The following is a 16,380-nucleotide window of genomic DNA, read 5'->3' on the forward strand; positions in this document are numbered from 1 at the left end:
AAAAAAAAAATCAGTATAGGGGTTGGGGAGATGGCTCAGTGGAATAAGCGCTTTTCTGGCTAGCGCAAGGGCCTGAGTTCAATCCCCAGTTCTGCAAAAAAAAAAAAAAAAAAAAAAAAAAAAAAAATCAGTATAAATGTAAAACAACAAATATAGACAAGAACAAAACCAATATCCCAGCTAAAATAAAAATAAGTTTGTACACTTACCAATACAAAATATGCGATTTGATATGGCATTTATTCAAAAGTTTTTCTTAGTTTAATATAGAGCTTCTAAGCTGATAGTTAAGTATTCAAAAGAGATATTTGCCTTTTGTTGGATTGCTGCATGCTCAAAAGTAGGTGCCATCTGAGATGAACTGTTCCTGTGCTTCAGAAGTACCTCTCCAAGTACTTAGCATATCAATTACAGATTTAACTGGAGCTATATGTGTTCTTAACCATGATTTGTACTTTCTTACAGATTTGTGGGATCACTGGGTACAATCATCATAAAATGTAAAGATTTTCGAATTATTCAGTTGGATATTCCTGGAATGGAAGAATGTTTAAATATAGCCAGTTCCATTGAGGTAAGGGGGGGAGGGGTGTGTGTGTGTGTGTGTGTGTATGTGTGTGTTTGGGATGATAAGTTATTTTGCTTTTTTTTTTAAGTATTTAGTACAGGGTGTACAGGGTCTCACTACATAGATCAGACTTGTAGCGATCCTCCTGTTTTCAGCCTCCCAAGTGCTGGGATTACAGGCACGTTCTACCACGCCCAGTCTCAATCGAGGTCTCAGTGCGCCCCAGGGGTGGGGCCAGCATTCATGTGGTGCCAGGGATTGAACCCCAGTCTCTGCACTCTGCCTAAGCAGGTGCTTTAGTCCACTGAGCTATCATACCAGCCTGCTTTGTTTTGTTTTTTTAAAAAGACATGTTAGTAATACAGAATGACGAGATTTCTTTGGGGAATTTGGTACATGAATTTAACATACCTTTGATTTTTAAATCTCTCCTCACCTCTCCCTTCTCGTGTCCCTTTCTCTACCTCCAAAATCCTGCCCTCCAGTTTCTATCATTCATTCATTCATTCTTGGTTCCTCATGGAAGAAACCACGCACAGTTCATCATTCTGGGTCTGGCTTATTTCACTTAGCAGGTTAAGAGCCCATTGTGTATAGGTACCACATGTTTATCTGTTCGTGGGCATCTAGGCTGTTTCCACAGTTTAGTGCTGGTAGATTGCAGTATCCTATAGTATGCTGTCTTTAATTCTTTGGGAAATATACTCCAGAAAGGGTTAGCTGCAATGAATGGGGGCTGTGCTTGTAGTTTGTCTGAGGACTCTCCACACTGATTTCCATAGTGGTTGTACCAGTTTGCCATTCCCACTGACAAGAAGAGTTCTTTTTGTCCATGCATCCTGGTCAGCATTTGCTGTTTTCTGTATTCTTTATGGCCTAAGTAGGGTGAGATGGGTTCTCAAAATAGTTTTGATTTGCAATTTTGTAATAGCTAACCATATGGAACATTTTTCCTGTACTTACTGGCTGTTTGTGCTACTTTTTTGGAGACCTGTCTATTCAGTTCATTTGCCCACTGAGTGATTGGGCTATTTGGATTTTTGGTGTTAAATTTTTGAGTTTCTTATATAGTCTGGATATTAGTCCTTTGTTAATAGCAACTGGAAAAGTATTTTTCCCATTCTGTAGACTGTCTCTTAACTTTAGATTGTTTCCTTTCTTTATGTAGAGGGTTTGAAATTTGGTGTCCCATTTATTAATTCCTGATATTTCCTGTGCTATTGCAGTTCTGTTCAGGAAACATCTGCCTGTATTTGTTCCTTCAAGTGATTCCACTGGTGTATGTTTTAAAGTTTTTTGCTTTTTTTTTTTTCCTTTGGCAGAACCGGGGATTGAACTCAGGACCTTGTGCTTGCCAGGCAAGCGCTCATTCTACCGAGCTATCTCCCCAGCCAGTTCTTTGCTTTTATATCTAGGTCTTCGATCCATTTTGGTTTTATTTTAATACAGGCCCAGAGAGATGCTTTTTCAATCTTCTGTATGTTTTCCTAGTACCATTTTAAAGAGGCTGCCTTTTCCCTTGTGTGTGTTTTTGGCTCCTTTGAACAATAAAATGGCCAAAGGAAATGCCAGCTTGATGACTTTGCTTTTATTCACATAACTCTTACATGAAGTAGTATAATGTGTAATGGAACATTAAAGTACAACACTATATAAATCAGCAAAATCAGTACTGTATAAACAATGTATGCTGTATCAAAAAAATTAAGGCGCTATGTACAGGGTATATATACAGAACTGTACAAAAGAACAGGCAGCAGGTCAAAAGACTAGGTAGCACACCTCAGTTGTTAAGTCCAAGCAGTCAGGGCTGGCAAGACAGCTCAGTGGACTAAGCGCCTGCTTAGGCAAGCACAGGAACCAGGGTGTGATCCCCTGCCGCACATGCCAGGCTGGCCTTGCCCCTGGGCACGCTGATCCGGCCACTGAGACCAGGCATGGTGTGGATGCCTGTAATCCCAGCCTTGGGGAGGCTGAAAACAGGAAGATCACTATGAGTCCAAGCTGCATAGTGAGAACCTGTACTAAATACATAAAAAATAAAAATAAGAATAAAAAGTCCAAATGGTTATTAACCAGGTAGGCTGTTGAATGAGGTCTATCAGCCTATGTCTGTTTTTGTTTCTATGGCTTTATAATATAATGCAGTAACTGGTGTTGCGATGTCTCTGGCATTGCTATTTTTGCTTAGAATTGCTTTGGTTATGCTGGATGTTTTTCAAATTTCTTATGAATTTTAGGACAAGTTGTTTTACTAGTTCTGTGACAAATGTTGCTGATAGTTTAATAGAAATCACAGTGGATCTGTGGATGCTTTTGGAAACATGGCTATCTTCATTCTTTTTGAGACAGGGCCTCACTATGCAGTTCAGGCTGGCCTTAAACTCACTTTGTAGCCCAGGCTAGTCTCAAACTCATGAAGATCCTCTTGCCTCAGCCTCCCAAGTGCTGGGATTACAGGTGTGCGCCACCATACTCAGCAATAGGACTATCTTCACAGTATTAATTCTTTTATTTATGTATTTATGTATTTATTTATTTATTTTGTGTGTGTGTGGCCAGCTCAGCCCACCAGGGGGCGGGCTGGCTGGCATGTGGTGCTGGGGGTTGAACCGCGGTCCCTGTGCTTTCCTGAGCTTGTTCTAAGTAGGTGCTTTAGACCACTGAGCCTTCTCACTAGCCCACAGTATTAATTCTTGTAGCCCATGCACAAAGGAAGCCTTTCCATTTTCTAATGTCTTTGATTTGTTTATTTTTGTTTTGTTTGTTCGTTTGTTTTTAAGGTATTTGGTACAGGTTCTGCAGGGTCTACAGGGTCTCACTGAGTAGATCCGACTCATAGTGATTCTCCTCTTTTCAGCCTCCCAAGTGCTGGGATTACAGGCATGTGCCACCACGCCCAGTCTCAATCACCTTCTCAGCGTGCCCTGGGGGTGGGGCTGGCACAGCACTTCAACTTCTTTTTATAGTGTTCTATAATTTTTACTGTAGAGGTTTTGTACTTCCTTGGTTCATGTTGATTCATAGATATTTGATTTTTTAAAAGCTATTATTAATAGAGTTGTTTTTCTGATTTTTTTTCTCAGTGGGTTCATTCTTGGTATACAAGAACCATTTGATGTTAATGCATTTTTTTGGAGGTAAAATATGATGGCAAAGAAAAGTTATATTCTGACTCAGTGGCTTCTATGGTTCTTCACTGGATATTTGGTGATATTCTCTTAGTATACTGAAGACTGGTAGAAAAAGTATCTCGTTGATTCCCTTTTATATATATATAATAGGACTTTTATTTTTATTATTTTTTACTTTACCAGTTCTTAGTATTACTTGTTTTGTATGAGTAACCCTAATTCCATGAAATGTTTAAAATTCCATATAATTGGATTCCAATGACATTATAAGTTTCATGAATCCATATTGGTCCAAAAGAAGATATGGTTTCATGTGAATGTCTATGAATATTAATTTGCAAAAACCATTAGAGAGTTTGGTAAAAAGGCTCTTAGGAGAAACCTGAAAGTTTTGTTTGACACTTCCTGTTTACTGTATAAATCTTGGTATTTCCCTCTGTGCCAAAAACAGGTTGTGAACATTTTTTTTCTTCTCCAATGGACTTGTTCAAATAATATATTCTGTGGAATTTTAATCCAATAAATAAATACAGTCAGAAGTGCTTTTGGTCCCGTCCTAGTGGGCATTTACTGGGAGGATGTGGAAGCCCCCAGAGGCTCATTCTTTCCTGAGACTCAGGGCTTTGCAGACACTGAGAGTCAGGTGTTTTCCTTGAGTGTACTGTACTAGTCTTATCTTTTGTGGTGGATTCCGCCCTCACAGAATATGACTGGAAGTACTATTAATGCTGTGTGATCACTATACTGGTACTTTAATGCTTGATTTTACCACCTGCTTGTGCCTATAGATGAAGCACTTGTCCTCTCTGGCAATTAGTTTCCCACTTTTTATAAAGCGAGGACATTACAATTTTATTAGTCACTGTATGTAGAATGCTTAGTATAAAACAGCAAATTTTGAGTGCCTTCTGTCATTTACTTGGTACAGTTTTATAGTAATACTTTATAGCAAAGCTCCCATGTAACACACAATTTACTATTTTAATACTTATGAATACTAGGTAACACTTGATGTTCTTTTGTTATTTGGCACAATTTTATGGTGAGACTTTGTAGCAAAAATAATCACATGACATAAAATGTAGCACCTCGGCTATTGCCCCCACTGTCCATTCAATTGTATCTCCATATCCTGCGCAGCAGGTCTCCTTGACCAAAGCCAGTCACTTCCACCACTAGTTGTGGTCTTTGTATTTTAGTGAATTGTACTTTTATGTTTGTCTTTAATCATATTTTTTTGCAACAGGATATATTTGCTTTGTATTAAAGAAAAGAATATTAAAAAACCAAAAAAAAAAGAGCTGGCCAAATAGCTCAGCAGATTAAAACCTGCAAGCAGGTGCAGGGGCTGGGAGTTTGACCCCTGGCCTGCCATGCCGGCCCCGCCCCCGGGCATGCTGAGACAGTGATTGAGACTGGGTGTGGTGGCTCGCGCCTGTAATCCCAGCTCTTGGGAGGCCGTAAACAGGAGGATCACTACAAGTCCCATCTAGTAGTGAGACCCTGTACACCCTGTAGACCCTTCCCTAAAATACAAAAAATTAAAATTAAAATAAAATAAAGGGTATTGAACACTGTTTCATATCACAAGTAATCAAAATTTCACTTGGATAGTTTAAATATTCAGTTGAAGAGCTCACACTGTTTTCTTCCTGTTGTTAGCTGTTGTGCTATATAGCCAAATTTCAAGTTGCCTTGTTTTCAGTCAATATCACTAGATTATATCAAATATCTGGGTGTTTACAGTAGTTTTTAGACAATTATAGAGACACATTGTTTGTATCTCAAGGCAGCTGACTCATCTTATGCCAACCACCACAACAACAACAAGCTATGGGTTTAGCTGATACAAGGATGGAGAGAGGCCAGGCATGGTGGTATACACCTATAATCCTGGCCCTTGGCAGGGCTCAGGCAGCAGGACCACAGGTTCAAGTCCAACCTGCGTGACACAGCCACCTTGTGAGACTGTGCTGAAAACAAAGATGAGTGGTAGCTCAGTGCAGAGACCGTGGGCTCAATCCTGGAGCTGGGGTGGGGATGGGGTGTGACGCAGCAGCAGCGCGCTTGCATAGTGCATGCAAGGCAAGGCTCTGATTTCGGTGGTCAGCACTCACAGAGGGAGGGAGGAAACTCAGAGACTCTGACCCTAGGATTTGTTTGGCTTTGAAACAAGAATAGAGAAGTAGGAGGGCCGGGGAGACAGCTCAGCAGCATAAGTGCCTTCCTGACAAGTGTAAGGTCCTGCGTTGATCCCTGGTACCAAAAAAAAAAAAAAAAAAAAGAAAGAAAAAAAGAAAAGAATAAAGACGTAGGAACAGCTGTTGTAGTACCCAGTGAATGGCACATAACTTTCTCCTTTCTCCCTTTGCTAAATTTCACTTAAGGAATGAGATGATTGAGCTGTTTATTGCACACAGCTGTTGTTCGGAAGTAGTGTGTGGTATTGATTTGGCCAAATTTGCCAGCATGAGTGAGAAAACATTGCAGCTTCTACATTGTTAAATGGAAATAATGTCCCGCTGGGTGGGAGGAGCTCGTGGGTGCGTGTGTTCCTGAACGAGGCTGGGTTCTCCTTCCCCCTCTGGGCACCTGTCCTCACTCTGTGAACATGGTCTGTGAGACGCCCGCTGTGGGCGTTGCAGGTGTTGCCGGTGGTGAAGGAAGAGGACCGGGAACATCACCCATTTAGTTCATTGCTCTCCTCCATGCTTGTCAACTGTCCATGCAGCTGTGTGTGTTACCAAAGCTCTTTACAAGTGACCCGTTGTATAGAAACCATAGCTCCAGCCATTTTTTTCTTTTAAGACAGTCTTGGTAACTGGCCCAGCTGGCCTTGAACTTGAGATCCTCCTGCCTAAACTTCCTGAGTAGATAGGATACAAGTGCGCAGGGTTGCTCTGCTCTGAGCCCTTCTCTGTAATGTGGGGTTCATGCATCTCTGAATATGCTGTTGCCACGTGGAGACTCCTATTGAAAGCGTAATCAGCAAGTGCTTGGTACTTAGTAGCAAGAAGTCTAATACAGCTTTTTCCTCTAGTTTCAGCTGCCTTTTGAAATTGACATGTTTCAGCTCTTTTTTTATTAATGTGTTGTAAAGAAAAGACTGGGTAGCTAAAGATACTGGGTGTACATAATGGATTATACAGCTAAAGATACTGGGTATACATAATGTATTATACAGCCAGGCCTCTGAACAGACTTTTTTTGGTGTTGGGGATCAAACACAGGACCTTGCACTTGCCAGACAGGCACTTATGCCTCTGAGCTATCTCCTCGGCTTTACAGCCAGGTCTCTGTTTTCTGTCCTATGAGCTTTGTTGGGGAAGTTTAGGACATATGCACAGACAGAAAAATAACTGTGGGTCAGGATTTTTGCTAAACTGCTGACCTGCATGTCTAACCTGCTCTTGAGTAAGTCACTGGCATGTCCTTCTGTGAACTGGCACTGCTGTCACATATGGGGACAGGACTTCCCTCAGAAGTTGGGGTGTGAGGCCGGGGAGATAGCTCAATAGAATAAATGCTTCCCTGGCAAGCGCAAGGGCCTGAGTTCAATCCCCAGTTCTGCCAAAAAAAAAAAAAAAAAGTTAGGATATGCATAGATCCTCACCTCTAAAGCCAAGCTGTTGCCTTTCCCCACTCCTGGAGAGTGTGTTCATCATTATTGAAGCTTGAATGACGCTACTTGGAGTAAGCATCTTCTTTTTTCCAGCTGTAGAAATACTTTTTCTGGTCTCCCCTCCTCCCGCCAGGTGACTACCGGTTGAAAGAAGATGCTCTGTCTCTCTATCAGGTTTTCCCGGCTTGTCACCCAGAATTCACATAAATTTCAGATAAATCTATGCCTGTGTGGGGACCACAGAGTCATGGCCTGGCCTGAGCATGCAAGGTGTAGTGTGAGGCGCATCTGAGAGCCAGCCCACGGGTCATGCAGTGGGAGGGGCACGATGTTGATGTGGTCTCTGCTGTGCACACCCAGTGACAGCTCCATGTCCTTTCAGCCCTGCTCTGTGTTGGACACTGTTCAGCTGAGTACAACATCACTCTTCCTGCTCCCTGCACTCCATGAGGAAGGTATAGTTACTTCCTCCATTGTACAGTTGGTCTCAGAGGCAAAGGGAGGGGACATGACTGAGCCACCATTGCACGGCTGGGATTGGAGCTTGAGTCCCACAACCTGACTGCGGCCCACATGGTCGTACAGTTACTAACAGGCACCAATTACACATAACTTGCTTCATTAATTTATATAGCTAACAATGGATTAGCTATATAAGTAGCCAAAAACTTGGTACTCTGATCCCCAGACATTCTGGGGCCTTTTTTTTTTTTTTTTTTCAGAACCAAGGATTGAACTCGGGCCCTTGCACTGTCCAGGGAAGCACTTACTCTATTGAGCCATCTCCCTGCCCCCCCCCCTTTTTTAATAGTTTTACTAAATTGTGCCAAGAGGAATTATTTCATGTTTGTCCTAGAGTGTCTACATTCTTGGTTCATTTTTTCATTCAGAAAATACCTGTTGAGTGTATGTTAAGTGTGGGATGACTTGTTAACACTACAAGCATGGAATTGAGCTTCAGTAGGACTGTAACCATACTGAGTGAGCAGTGAAGGCAGCATCACCTGCCCGTCACCCTCAGGCCACTTGTCTGCCACCACCCGGTCAGTGAGATTGTGCTTGACGGTGTGCTGTGCTGTGTCTCTTTCTGCCTGCAGGCCCTGTCCACCCTGGACTCCATCACCCTGATGTACCCCTTCTTCTACCGGCCGATGTTTGAGGTGATAGAGGACGGCTGGCATTCCTTCCTTCCTGAGCAAGAGTTTGAACTCTACTCTTCTGCCGTGAGTGACATTTGGGGACTATGGGTTCTTGAGTCCATAGCGTTGAGCATTGCTCACAGTAATGAGAAACAGCCCAGCAGCTAATACTACTTGTGAAAACAGTCACTTCCCTTTGAAGACTAAAAGCTGCAGCTGACTTCTCTGTGCCCAAAAGAAGTTGTATTACCTGTGAGAGCTGCAGTCAGATGCTTTGTCTTCTGTTAGACCGATATATGCCAAGTATTACTTTATAAACTTTGGCAATTAAGATCTTCAAACTGCATGTTAGTTGCTGGGTATTGTCTCAGTTACTCTTCTCATTGCTGGGACAAATTCCCAACACCCAAAATTAAAGAAAGAAAGGTTTATGGAACTCACAGTTTGTGGAGGTTTCAGTCCATAGTCAGCTGGCTCCAAGGCAGAGTGGCACATGGCAGAGGGCAGCAGAAAACAGCAAAACAGCAAGAACAAAAAGGAAGGAGCAGCGGCAGCTGCAGAGGCAGAAAGCAAGCCTCTTACCATTCTTTATATAGCATTTAGGCTACCCGCGAGTGTAATACTCACACCCATAATCTCAGCACTGGATGAATTAATCGCAATCTCTAGAAGCCAGCCCCAATGACTACATGAGGCACTGGGGGAACAAGTAGACCCAAACCATAACAGATATTTTAAAATGTCTCTGTAGAAATAGTTTTATTTGTAGTAATGGGTTCTAAGCCATCCCTGAAAAGTGTACTGAGTCCACAGTGTGCCTGAGAGAGCAGTAGAGAACCATCCAGCATTTCTGAGCTTACAGCGGCTGTGTTTATAATTTGGATTGCTGTGCGCGGTTGCTACAACCAGGTCTTCCTGGTTTTGCCCATGTTTTGCTTCCTTCTTCAATCATACTTAAATTCCCCCACTGTATAAGTGAGTACTGAGGGAATCGAGGTCAGGACCAAGGTGACGTGGGATTTAAGGAGCAAAGCTGGCCTCAGCAGCCAAATAAAAAAGGAAAGAGAACTTTACATCTCACTAAGGAGCACTGCTATGCAGCTCACAAACTAGCACCTATATTTATATCAGTAGGGGAATTTTTGACCTTCCAAACTGCATTGTAAGCATTCTCAAGTGCAGGGTGCTTACAGCTACTATGTACTAACTACTACAGAGGCGTCCTTGCTTACTTGCTAGGTGGAAGGATGGCAGTCAGGGTACCAGGAGGGGAGATGTCTGGGTGACTTGCTTGGTAGCTAAAAAGTGTTTGTACAGATGACCTGCCCATGATCCAGCTTGGAGTGAGCTTTGAAAGTGATCTAGTCCTTGAGTCTTCAAGCTGTCCTGCAGGTCAGCCCCTTGCACTGTGCACTAACTGAAAGTTAACATTAGCCAGTCTCATTTCTCAGTTAATATCTTGGAAAGACGTGTGATTAGATGAGAGGTTAGAGACGTGGGTAGATAATAAAGGAATAAGATGTAATATTTAAGAAAAATGTTACCAACCTTACTTGATGTAAGTTGTAGCTCTGTTTCCGTGTATTCTGCGTAACTTTATCTGGAGTATCACACTCCTGCTGTGCTGTTTTAAGATGGCCACTAACAAACTGCATGCACCCAGAAAAGGACATATAGGATGAGTTTGGCCACGGTAATCACGGATAAACTTGGTGTAGTCACCTTGGCAAATGGAGGATTTCCAGGGAAATAACTGTCACACATGTAATGCAGTGTTACGTGAAATACGGAACTGGAGCGTTATTGTCTGAAATCATGGTTTAAAAAAAAAAACTGATAGAGGAAGTTGCAGAGCCACAGGCTTTGTGCAGCGTGAGGAAGAACTTTCTAGGAACTGGTTATCCCTAAATGTGCGGGAAGCTGCCATTCAAGAGCTGAGCTCCTTGTTTCTGGAGGTATTTTGTGTAGAGTATGGACCTTACAATTGGATTCCTAGGACATGGCTTCTGCATTTGTGAAAATGTCCTCTCAGATTATTTGGTGACATTAAGATACTTGCTTAGCTTTGAAGTGTGTTATGTTTTCCAGACCAATGAATGGCGGCTAAGCTATGTCAATAAGGAATTTGCTGTCTGTCCTTCATACCCACCAATTGTCATAGTGCCCAAAACCATCGATGATGAAGCTCTTCGGAAGGTAGCTACGTTTCGGCATGGAGGGCGCTTCCCAGTGCTAAGCTATTATCACAAAAAGAATGGAATGGTAAGTGTGCAGAACTACTGCCCAAGCTTTGAGAAGCTTGCATGGGGGTCTTTTAGGAATGTCTCCTTGTTCTGCCTGCCTGTTCCCTAAACTGATTGTGCAAGTCTCCCACCAGGGGTTCTTTTTTTTTTTTTTTTTTTTTTCAGAACCAGGAATTGAACTCAGGCCCTTGCCACTTGCCAAGCAGGCGCTTATCCTACTGAGCTATCTCCCCAGCCCTTCCACCAGGGGTTCTTTCCATCAGCTCCTCAGCCTTAGGAAAGCCAAGATAGATTTGCCTTCAGGATGCAGTGCAAAGAAAACTAGTGTTGATTTGATGCCTGCATCAACATTGTAAAGGAAAAAAAAATGAAGCATTTCTCTGCCCAGGCTAAGGGGAGGTACTGTAGCTGTTCTCACCAAGTCTCCATAGAAGGTCGTCTGAGCGGCTATTCTTATTTTCAAGAGAGGAGATGGTACCTGTTGTTTATTGACGTATCTGGACACGGAAGTTGGGAGTAGGAAAGGCTTGGGAGTAGGAAAGGCGTAGGTATTGGTTTTCAAAGTAGTTTCTAAGTTACTTCCCCTTTCATTTCCTCCCAGTCAGTAAATTCTGCCTCTCATTTTTGAGGCCAGTAATAAATTCATGACTACTTGTACCTGTTTTCCATTTTCCTTTCCCCAAATACTAGGCAGAAAAGGGACTATTTAGTCTAAACATGTTTTTAAAAATTTGCTGCTATGAAATAACTCTAAACCATTCACCAGGGAAGAGATTAGTATGATAAATAACAATTTCTTGAGAAAAGTTTTAAAGCAAACCTTTTACAAGATACAGGTGGTCTTTTGAGACAAGTGGTTAAGTCCTGGGACACAGAAAAGGATGGCAGGGGTTCAGTCCCTAGAGAATCAGTACCAGACAAGCAGGTTTCCAGAATGTTATTCCCAACCAACCTTTTAATTTGTGCTTGGAGCCTTTCCTCTTTATAATTCTTGAAAAACCATCCAACTATATGTATATGCAGTTGAAGTTGGAGGGAAGTCTCATGTGTACTCTTTTTCCCAAAGATTCCATGATGTTAGTCTGTCAAGTAGGAAAAGAAGCTAGAAGGTTTGTCATGTGTCTGAGCACAGGGCTGTGAGGCTCACAGACGGCAGGATGGCTGAGCCTCGGGCAGGGCTTAGCAGCAGGAGGCACTGGCTTCTGGCGGACAGAGGTAGGCTGTGCACAAGGCTGGGAGGTGGACACTGCAGCCAGGGCTGGCTTGTATGCAGGTGAAGTCTCCTAGGCGACAGCCATCCGTGGTCACTTCGCCCTGTGCCAGCTGTCAGGCTCTTCTGCTGCTAAGATCCCTTCAAGGTAGAAAGGGGCAGGGGGCACCTGCTAGAAGAACCCTGTCTACCGCTGTTCACTAATGTAAACAAACTTTTTTTTTTTTTTTTTTTTACAAAAAGTTGGCTTTTTAATCCCCCCCACAGACACACACACACACTCCTTGCTTCCAATACTAGGAATTGAGCCTAGGACCTTGAACCTAGGACAACCCAACCCTTTTTATTTTATTTGTTTATTTATTTATTTATTTGCAGAACTGGGGACTGAACTCAGGTCCTTGCACTTGCCAGGCAAGCAGTTATTCTACTGAGCTATCTCTCCACTCTCCCCAGGTCTTTTTAAAATTTACTTTTGATGCAGGATCTCGCCAAATTGCCCAGGTTCGTCTTAAACTTGCCATCTTCCTGCCTAAGTCCCCAGGGTCGCTGGGATTCAGTTGTCTGACACTGCTCAGCCAGCAGACAGCTTTTCAGAGCTAGTCCTCTGTTTGCAGAGGTCTGTTTATTTGGAATGAAGTCATTCACTCTCTCACAAAATCAAGGCCATCACTGTCTTCATTACAGGGCAGGTCTACTAGGTGTCCCATTCATGGGCTAGCTGAATTGTAATGCTTCATCGTAAAGATAGGATACAATTTCTTTTGTGAAAATATTTTGAGAGAGCAGGATCAAAAGTCGTGGAAAAGTGCAAGGCTTCTCTTTGCTTTCTAGTTACTGTTATCACTGCATGTAAACCCTTGCTTCTGTGCGCAGAGCCCCCCACATGGACACGTGGCTGTTTTCAGGCTCCTTTGCTCCCTTTATGTTTCCAGGAATTGTAATAGCAGCTGCTGCTGAGCTATCAGGGTGTTGTGCTTCCAGGTAATTATGCGGAGCGGCCAGCCTCTCACAGGCACCAACGGGAGAAGGTGCAAGGAAGACGAGAAGTTGATAAACGCGACCCTCAAGCCGGGCAAGCGGGGTTACATCGTGGACACGCGGTCTCTGAATGTGGCCCAGCAAGCGAGAGCCAAAGGAGGCGGCTTTGAGCAGGAAGCTCATTATCCCCAGTGGCGGCGAATCCATAAATCCATTGAGAGGTGAGGCCTTCCGTTTTTTTAGGTACCAGGAATCAAACTCACAACCTTATGCTTGCCAGGCAGACACTGTGCCACTGAGCTGTCTCCCCGGCTCAGGCTGGCTTTGAGCTCACTGTGCAGCCTAGGCTGGCCTCAAACTCAGGGATCCTCCTGCCTCAGCCTCCCTAGGGCTGGAATCACCAGTGTGTACCACCATGCCTGGCTGTAGCAGTTTTGAGTACATGGTACATTGTTTCCAACTATAGACACTATGTTGTAGGTCTGCCAAACTTACTCTGCCGGAGTGACTGCAAATCTGTATCCTTAGCTAAATGTTTGTCAATTTTGATTATTGTTTTAAAAGACTAACTTTCTTATTATATTTTAAAGGTAAGCAACAAACAAAACAAGAACAAAAGCACCAAAACCAAAATTTCCCTTGGACAGCTGGGTTGGCTTTGAGTCAGTAAATAGCACTCCTTTTCTTTGACCCTCAGACCCAGCAGCACTGCCTCTGCTCCTCTGTGTGTAGGTCAGGGGCTGCCAGGCAGATAGAACAGATTTGCTACACATAATCTTCCTAAGGTAAAAAACTCGGAGCTTTACCTTCTCTCCATTCCCACCGATTTTCTCATCCCATTTGCTTCATCTCCACCACCTCTGGTTCCATGTTCAGTGAGTGCAACCAGGGTCCGAGTCCAAGCTGAGGGCAGTGGGTCGGAGCAGGGCGTGTGTCCCTGAGGACTCGCAGCTGTCCTGCCAGGTGTGGTGAGGCTGGGGCACCACCGTCTCAGGGCCCGTCCCAGAGCGCGCTGCCCTACTGTCAGCTGGGTCTCGCTGTGCAGAGGAGCACACCTGACATGGATGAGGGCCATTTGCGGCATCTTTGCAGCAGCCTTTATTTTTTCAATGGTTAATCTTCAATTCACTGAGTAATACTATTTTGAACCACTGTTGTCTGTAGATATTTTATATTTTCTTTTATTTACTTTTTATTTTCCCTTTCTTGCTTTTAAAAGATACCACGTTCTTCAGGACAGCTTGATCAAACTCGTGGAAGCTTGCAATGACCAGACGCATAACATGGACCGCTGGCTCGGGAAGCTGGAGGCCTCCAACTGGCTGAGCCATGTCACAGAGATCCTGACCGCCGCCTGCCTTGCGGCGCAGTGCATTGACAGGTATGGTGTGGCCAGCCTCACTGAGCGGGACACACCCGTCACCAGGCTTTATGTTTACCCAGACTCATGTTCACAGTCTATGCCTATCATGTAATTACCTTCGGGTCATTTTAAAAATTACTGTGTAAGTGAGGGATAATCATTGAACCTGGCATTAGTCATTAATGTTTTTTTGAAAGAATGCACCATGTGTATATACATGTCTTCTATAGAAAAACAATTTTTTTTTTTTTGGCAGAACCAGGGATTGAACCCAGACCCTTGTGCTTGCCAGGCAAGCACTTACTCTACTGAGCCATCTCCCCGGCCCTGGCAAAATGTATTAAAGTTACTAAGGGACCTATTTCTTGCTCTAAAATCCTTATATTATGAAGTCACCAATTTTCCATTTCTTATACAGTGAGCAAGAATCAAAGGAAGTGTTCTTATTTCTTCTTAGAGAACCAAACTTGCCTCCGCACTGTGGCCCATAGAAGGGATGTGGCTTCGTCACACAGCCTCAGGAGCTTTTCTGGTCTCTCAGATACCTTATTCCAGCCCTCTTGGTGTGTGCTTAGATCCGGGTCTCAGGTGGAGGAAACATGATGATCGTGGTGTCACAGATGGGAAGTGATTCTGTTACGTTCACTCAGTTCAAGGTTGCTGACCCTGGAGGCTGGAGGCGGAAGACTTGAACAGAGCAGGGCCTTGGTAGAGACTGTTGCAGGAGCTTAGAATGCCCCTTTTAATAAGGGAATTTCCGTTGAAACCATCAGTAGGTGTAAGCATTGTCCCCTCCTAGTTGGGTAGCACTTTTCTTTGTCACCATAACTTACTCTGTTGGTGCTTCCACGTGATGGAAACGTGTGTGAAATTTCATGGTCATGGAGTTCATGATCTAAGTCAGCCACAGCAGCAAGAACGGGCAGGGAGCCTTGGGGTCAGTACTGCCAGGCTGTCACTGCTGTTTACTGTAGGTGGAGCTCATTTACCTAGCAACACGTTTGAAACCAAAGACCAGGGTTCCATGGGGGAGGGAAGGGATCGGTAATGCAGACTGATGGTGCTGCTATTGAAACAGGAAAGTTAAGCGCCTGCTGCGACAAGAACTGTTGTTCTTTCTTCTGACAAGAATTGCTTTTGACTGGTTTTTAAGAAATGGAAAATTTAGCAGGAAAATGCTATAAAATTTGTTATAACTGAGTGAGATTTTTACCATGTGAAATGTGGAACGTGCTATAGTCTTATCTTTTCCCAAGTCAATCTCTGTCTGTTCACTGCCGCACATGGGCTCCAGCTCCTACCTGGCAGGTTACAGGCATGAGACTGAAACACTGTACTCAGTACATGTTCTGGTCAGGAGCATCCCATGTGTGCTTTGGATTCTCTTACCAGGGAAGGTGCATCTGTATTGATCCACGGGACAGAAGGAACGGACTCCACGCTGCAGGTGACTTCTCTGGCCCAGATCATCCTGGAACCGAGAAGCAGGACCATCCGGGGCTTTGAGGCATTGATAGAGAGAGAGTGGCTCCAGGTGAGAAAAGCTGCTGGTGGAAGGAGGAGCCGCATCTCGGTGTAGTCTTCCTGGTTGGTGGCAGCTGGCATCATGTGAGATGGGTGGAAAATGTTAAATTGCATGTCTAACTTTCTGTGGGCCAGAAGTTAAATGTTTATGATCTTTGCTACCTGTCAATGTCTAGATCGCTCCTTACTCCTATTGTTTATGTAGCACGTTGTTCACTCAAATGGCTTGTTAGTGATAACAGGCTGAGTGTTCTCATTCTGAAAACACAGAGTGCTCGAAGATCTGAAAGTGTCTGACCCCGTGTTCCATGTTACAGTCGTATACAGATGCACTAAGGATATTGTGCAGAAGCCCCTTCAAGCTATGTGTAGGGCCAGGAATATAGCTCAGCAGCACAGCACCTGCCTACCAGGCTCAAAGTTCTGAGTTTGATTCCTGATACAAAAACAACAAAAACCCATGTGTAAGGTGTATAGGAAACATAAAAGAATTCTAGAGATTTAAACTATCTGCTTATATACTCTGGCCTAGACTCCCATTCTGTAAGCTTTTGTTCTGTTGATTATTTCCTTTGCTTAATTTATTTATTTATTTA

The 16,380-nt window shown here is 43.6% G+C and overlaps 1 protein-coding gene across 1 annotated transcript in view; it reads left to right on the forward strand.

Annotated features, from left to right (window-relative positions):
• Mtmr9 (myotubularin related protein 9) overlaps window positions 1–16,380 on the forward strand; it is a 56,010-nt gene that overhangs the window by 26,851 nt on the left and 12,779 nt on the right. Inside the window, exons 2-7 of the mRNA XM_004630709.3 lie at window positions 466–574; window positions 8,422–8,547; window positions 10,552–10,725; window positions 12,901–13,118; window positions 14,117–14,278; window positions 15,653–15,794. Coding sequence (XP_004630766.1) covers window positions 466–574; window positions 8,422–8,547; window positions 10,552–10,725; window positions 12,901–13,118; window positions 14,117–14,278; window positions 15,653–15,794 — 931 coding nt within the window. The remainder of the gene's footprint in view (window positions 1–465; window positions 575–8,421; window positions 8,548–10,551; window positions 10,726–12,900; window positions 13,119–14,116; window positions 14,279–15,652; window positions 15,795–16,380) is intronic.

Source organism: Octodon degus, unplaced genomic scaffold (assembly GCF_000260255.1).
Source record: "Octodon degus isolate 3935 unplaced genomic scaffold, OctDeg1.0 scaffold00036, whole genome shotgun sequence".
Lineage (NCBI taxonomy): Eukaryota > Metazoa > Chordata > Mammalia > Rodentia > Octodontidae > Octodon > Octodon degus.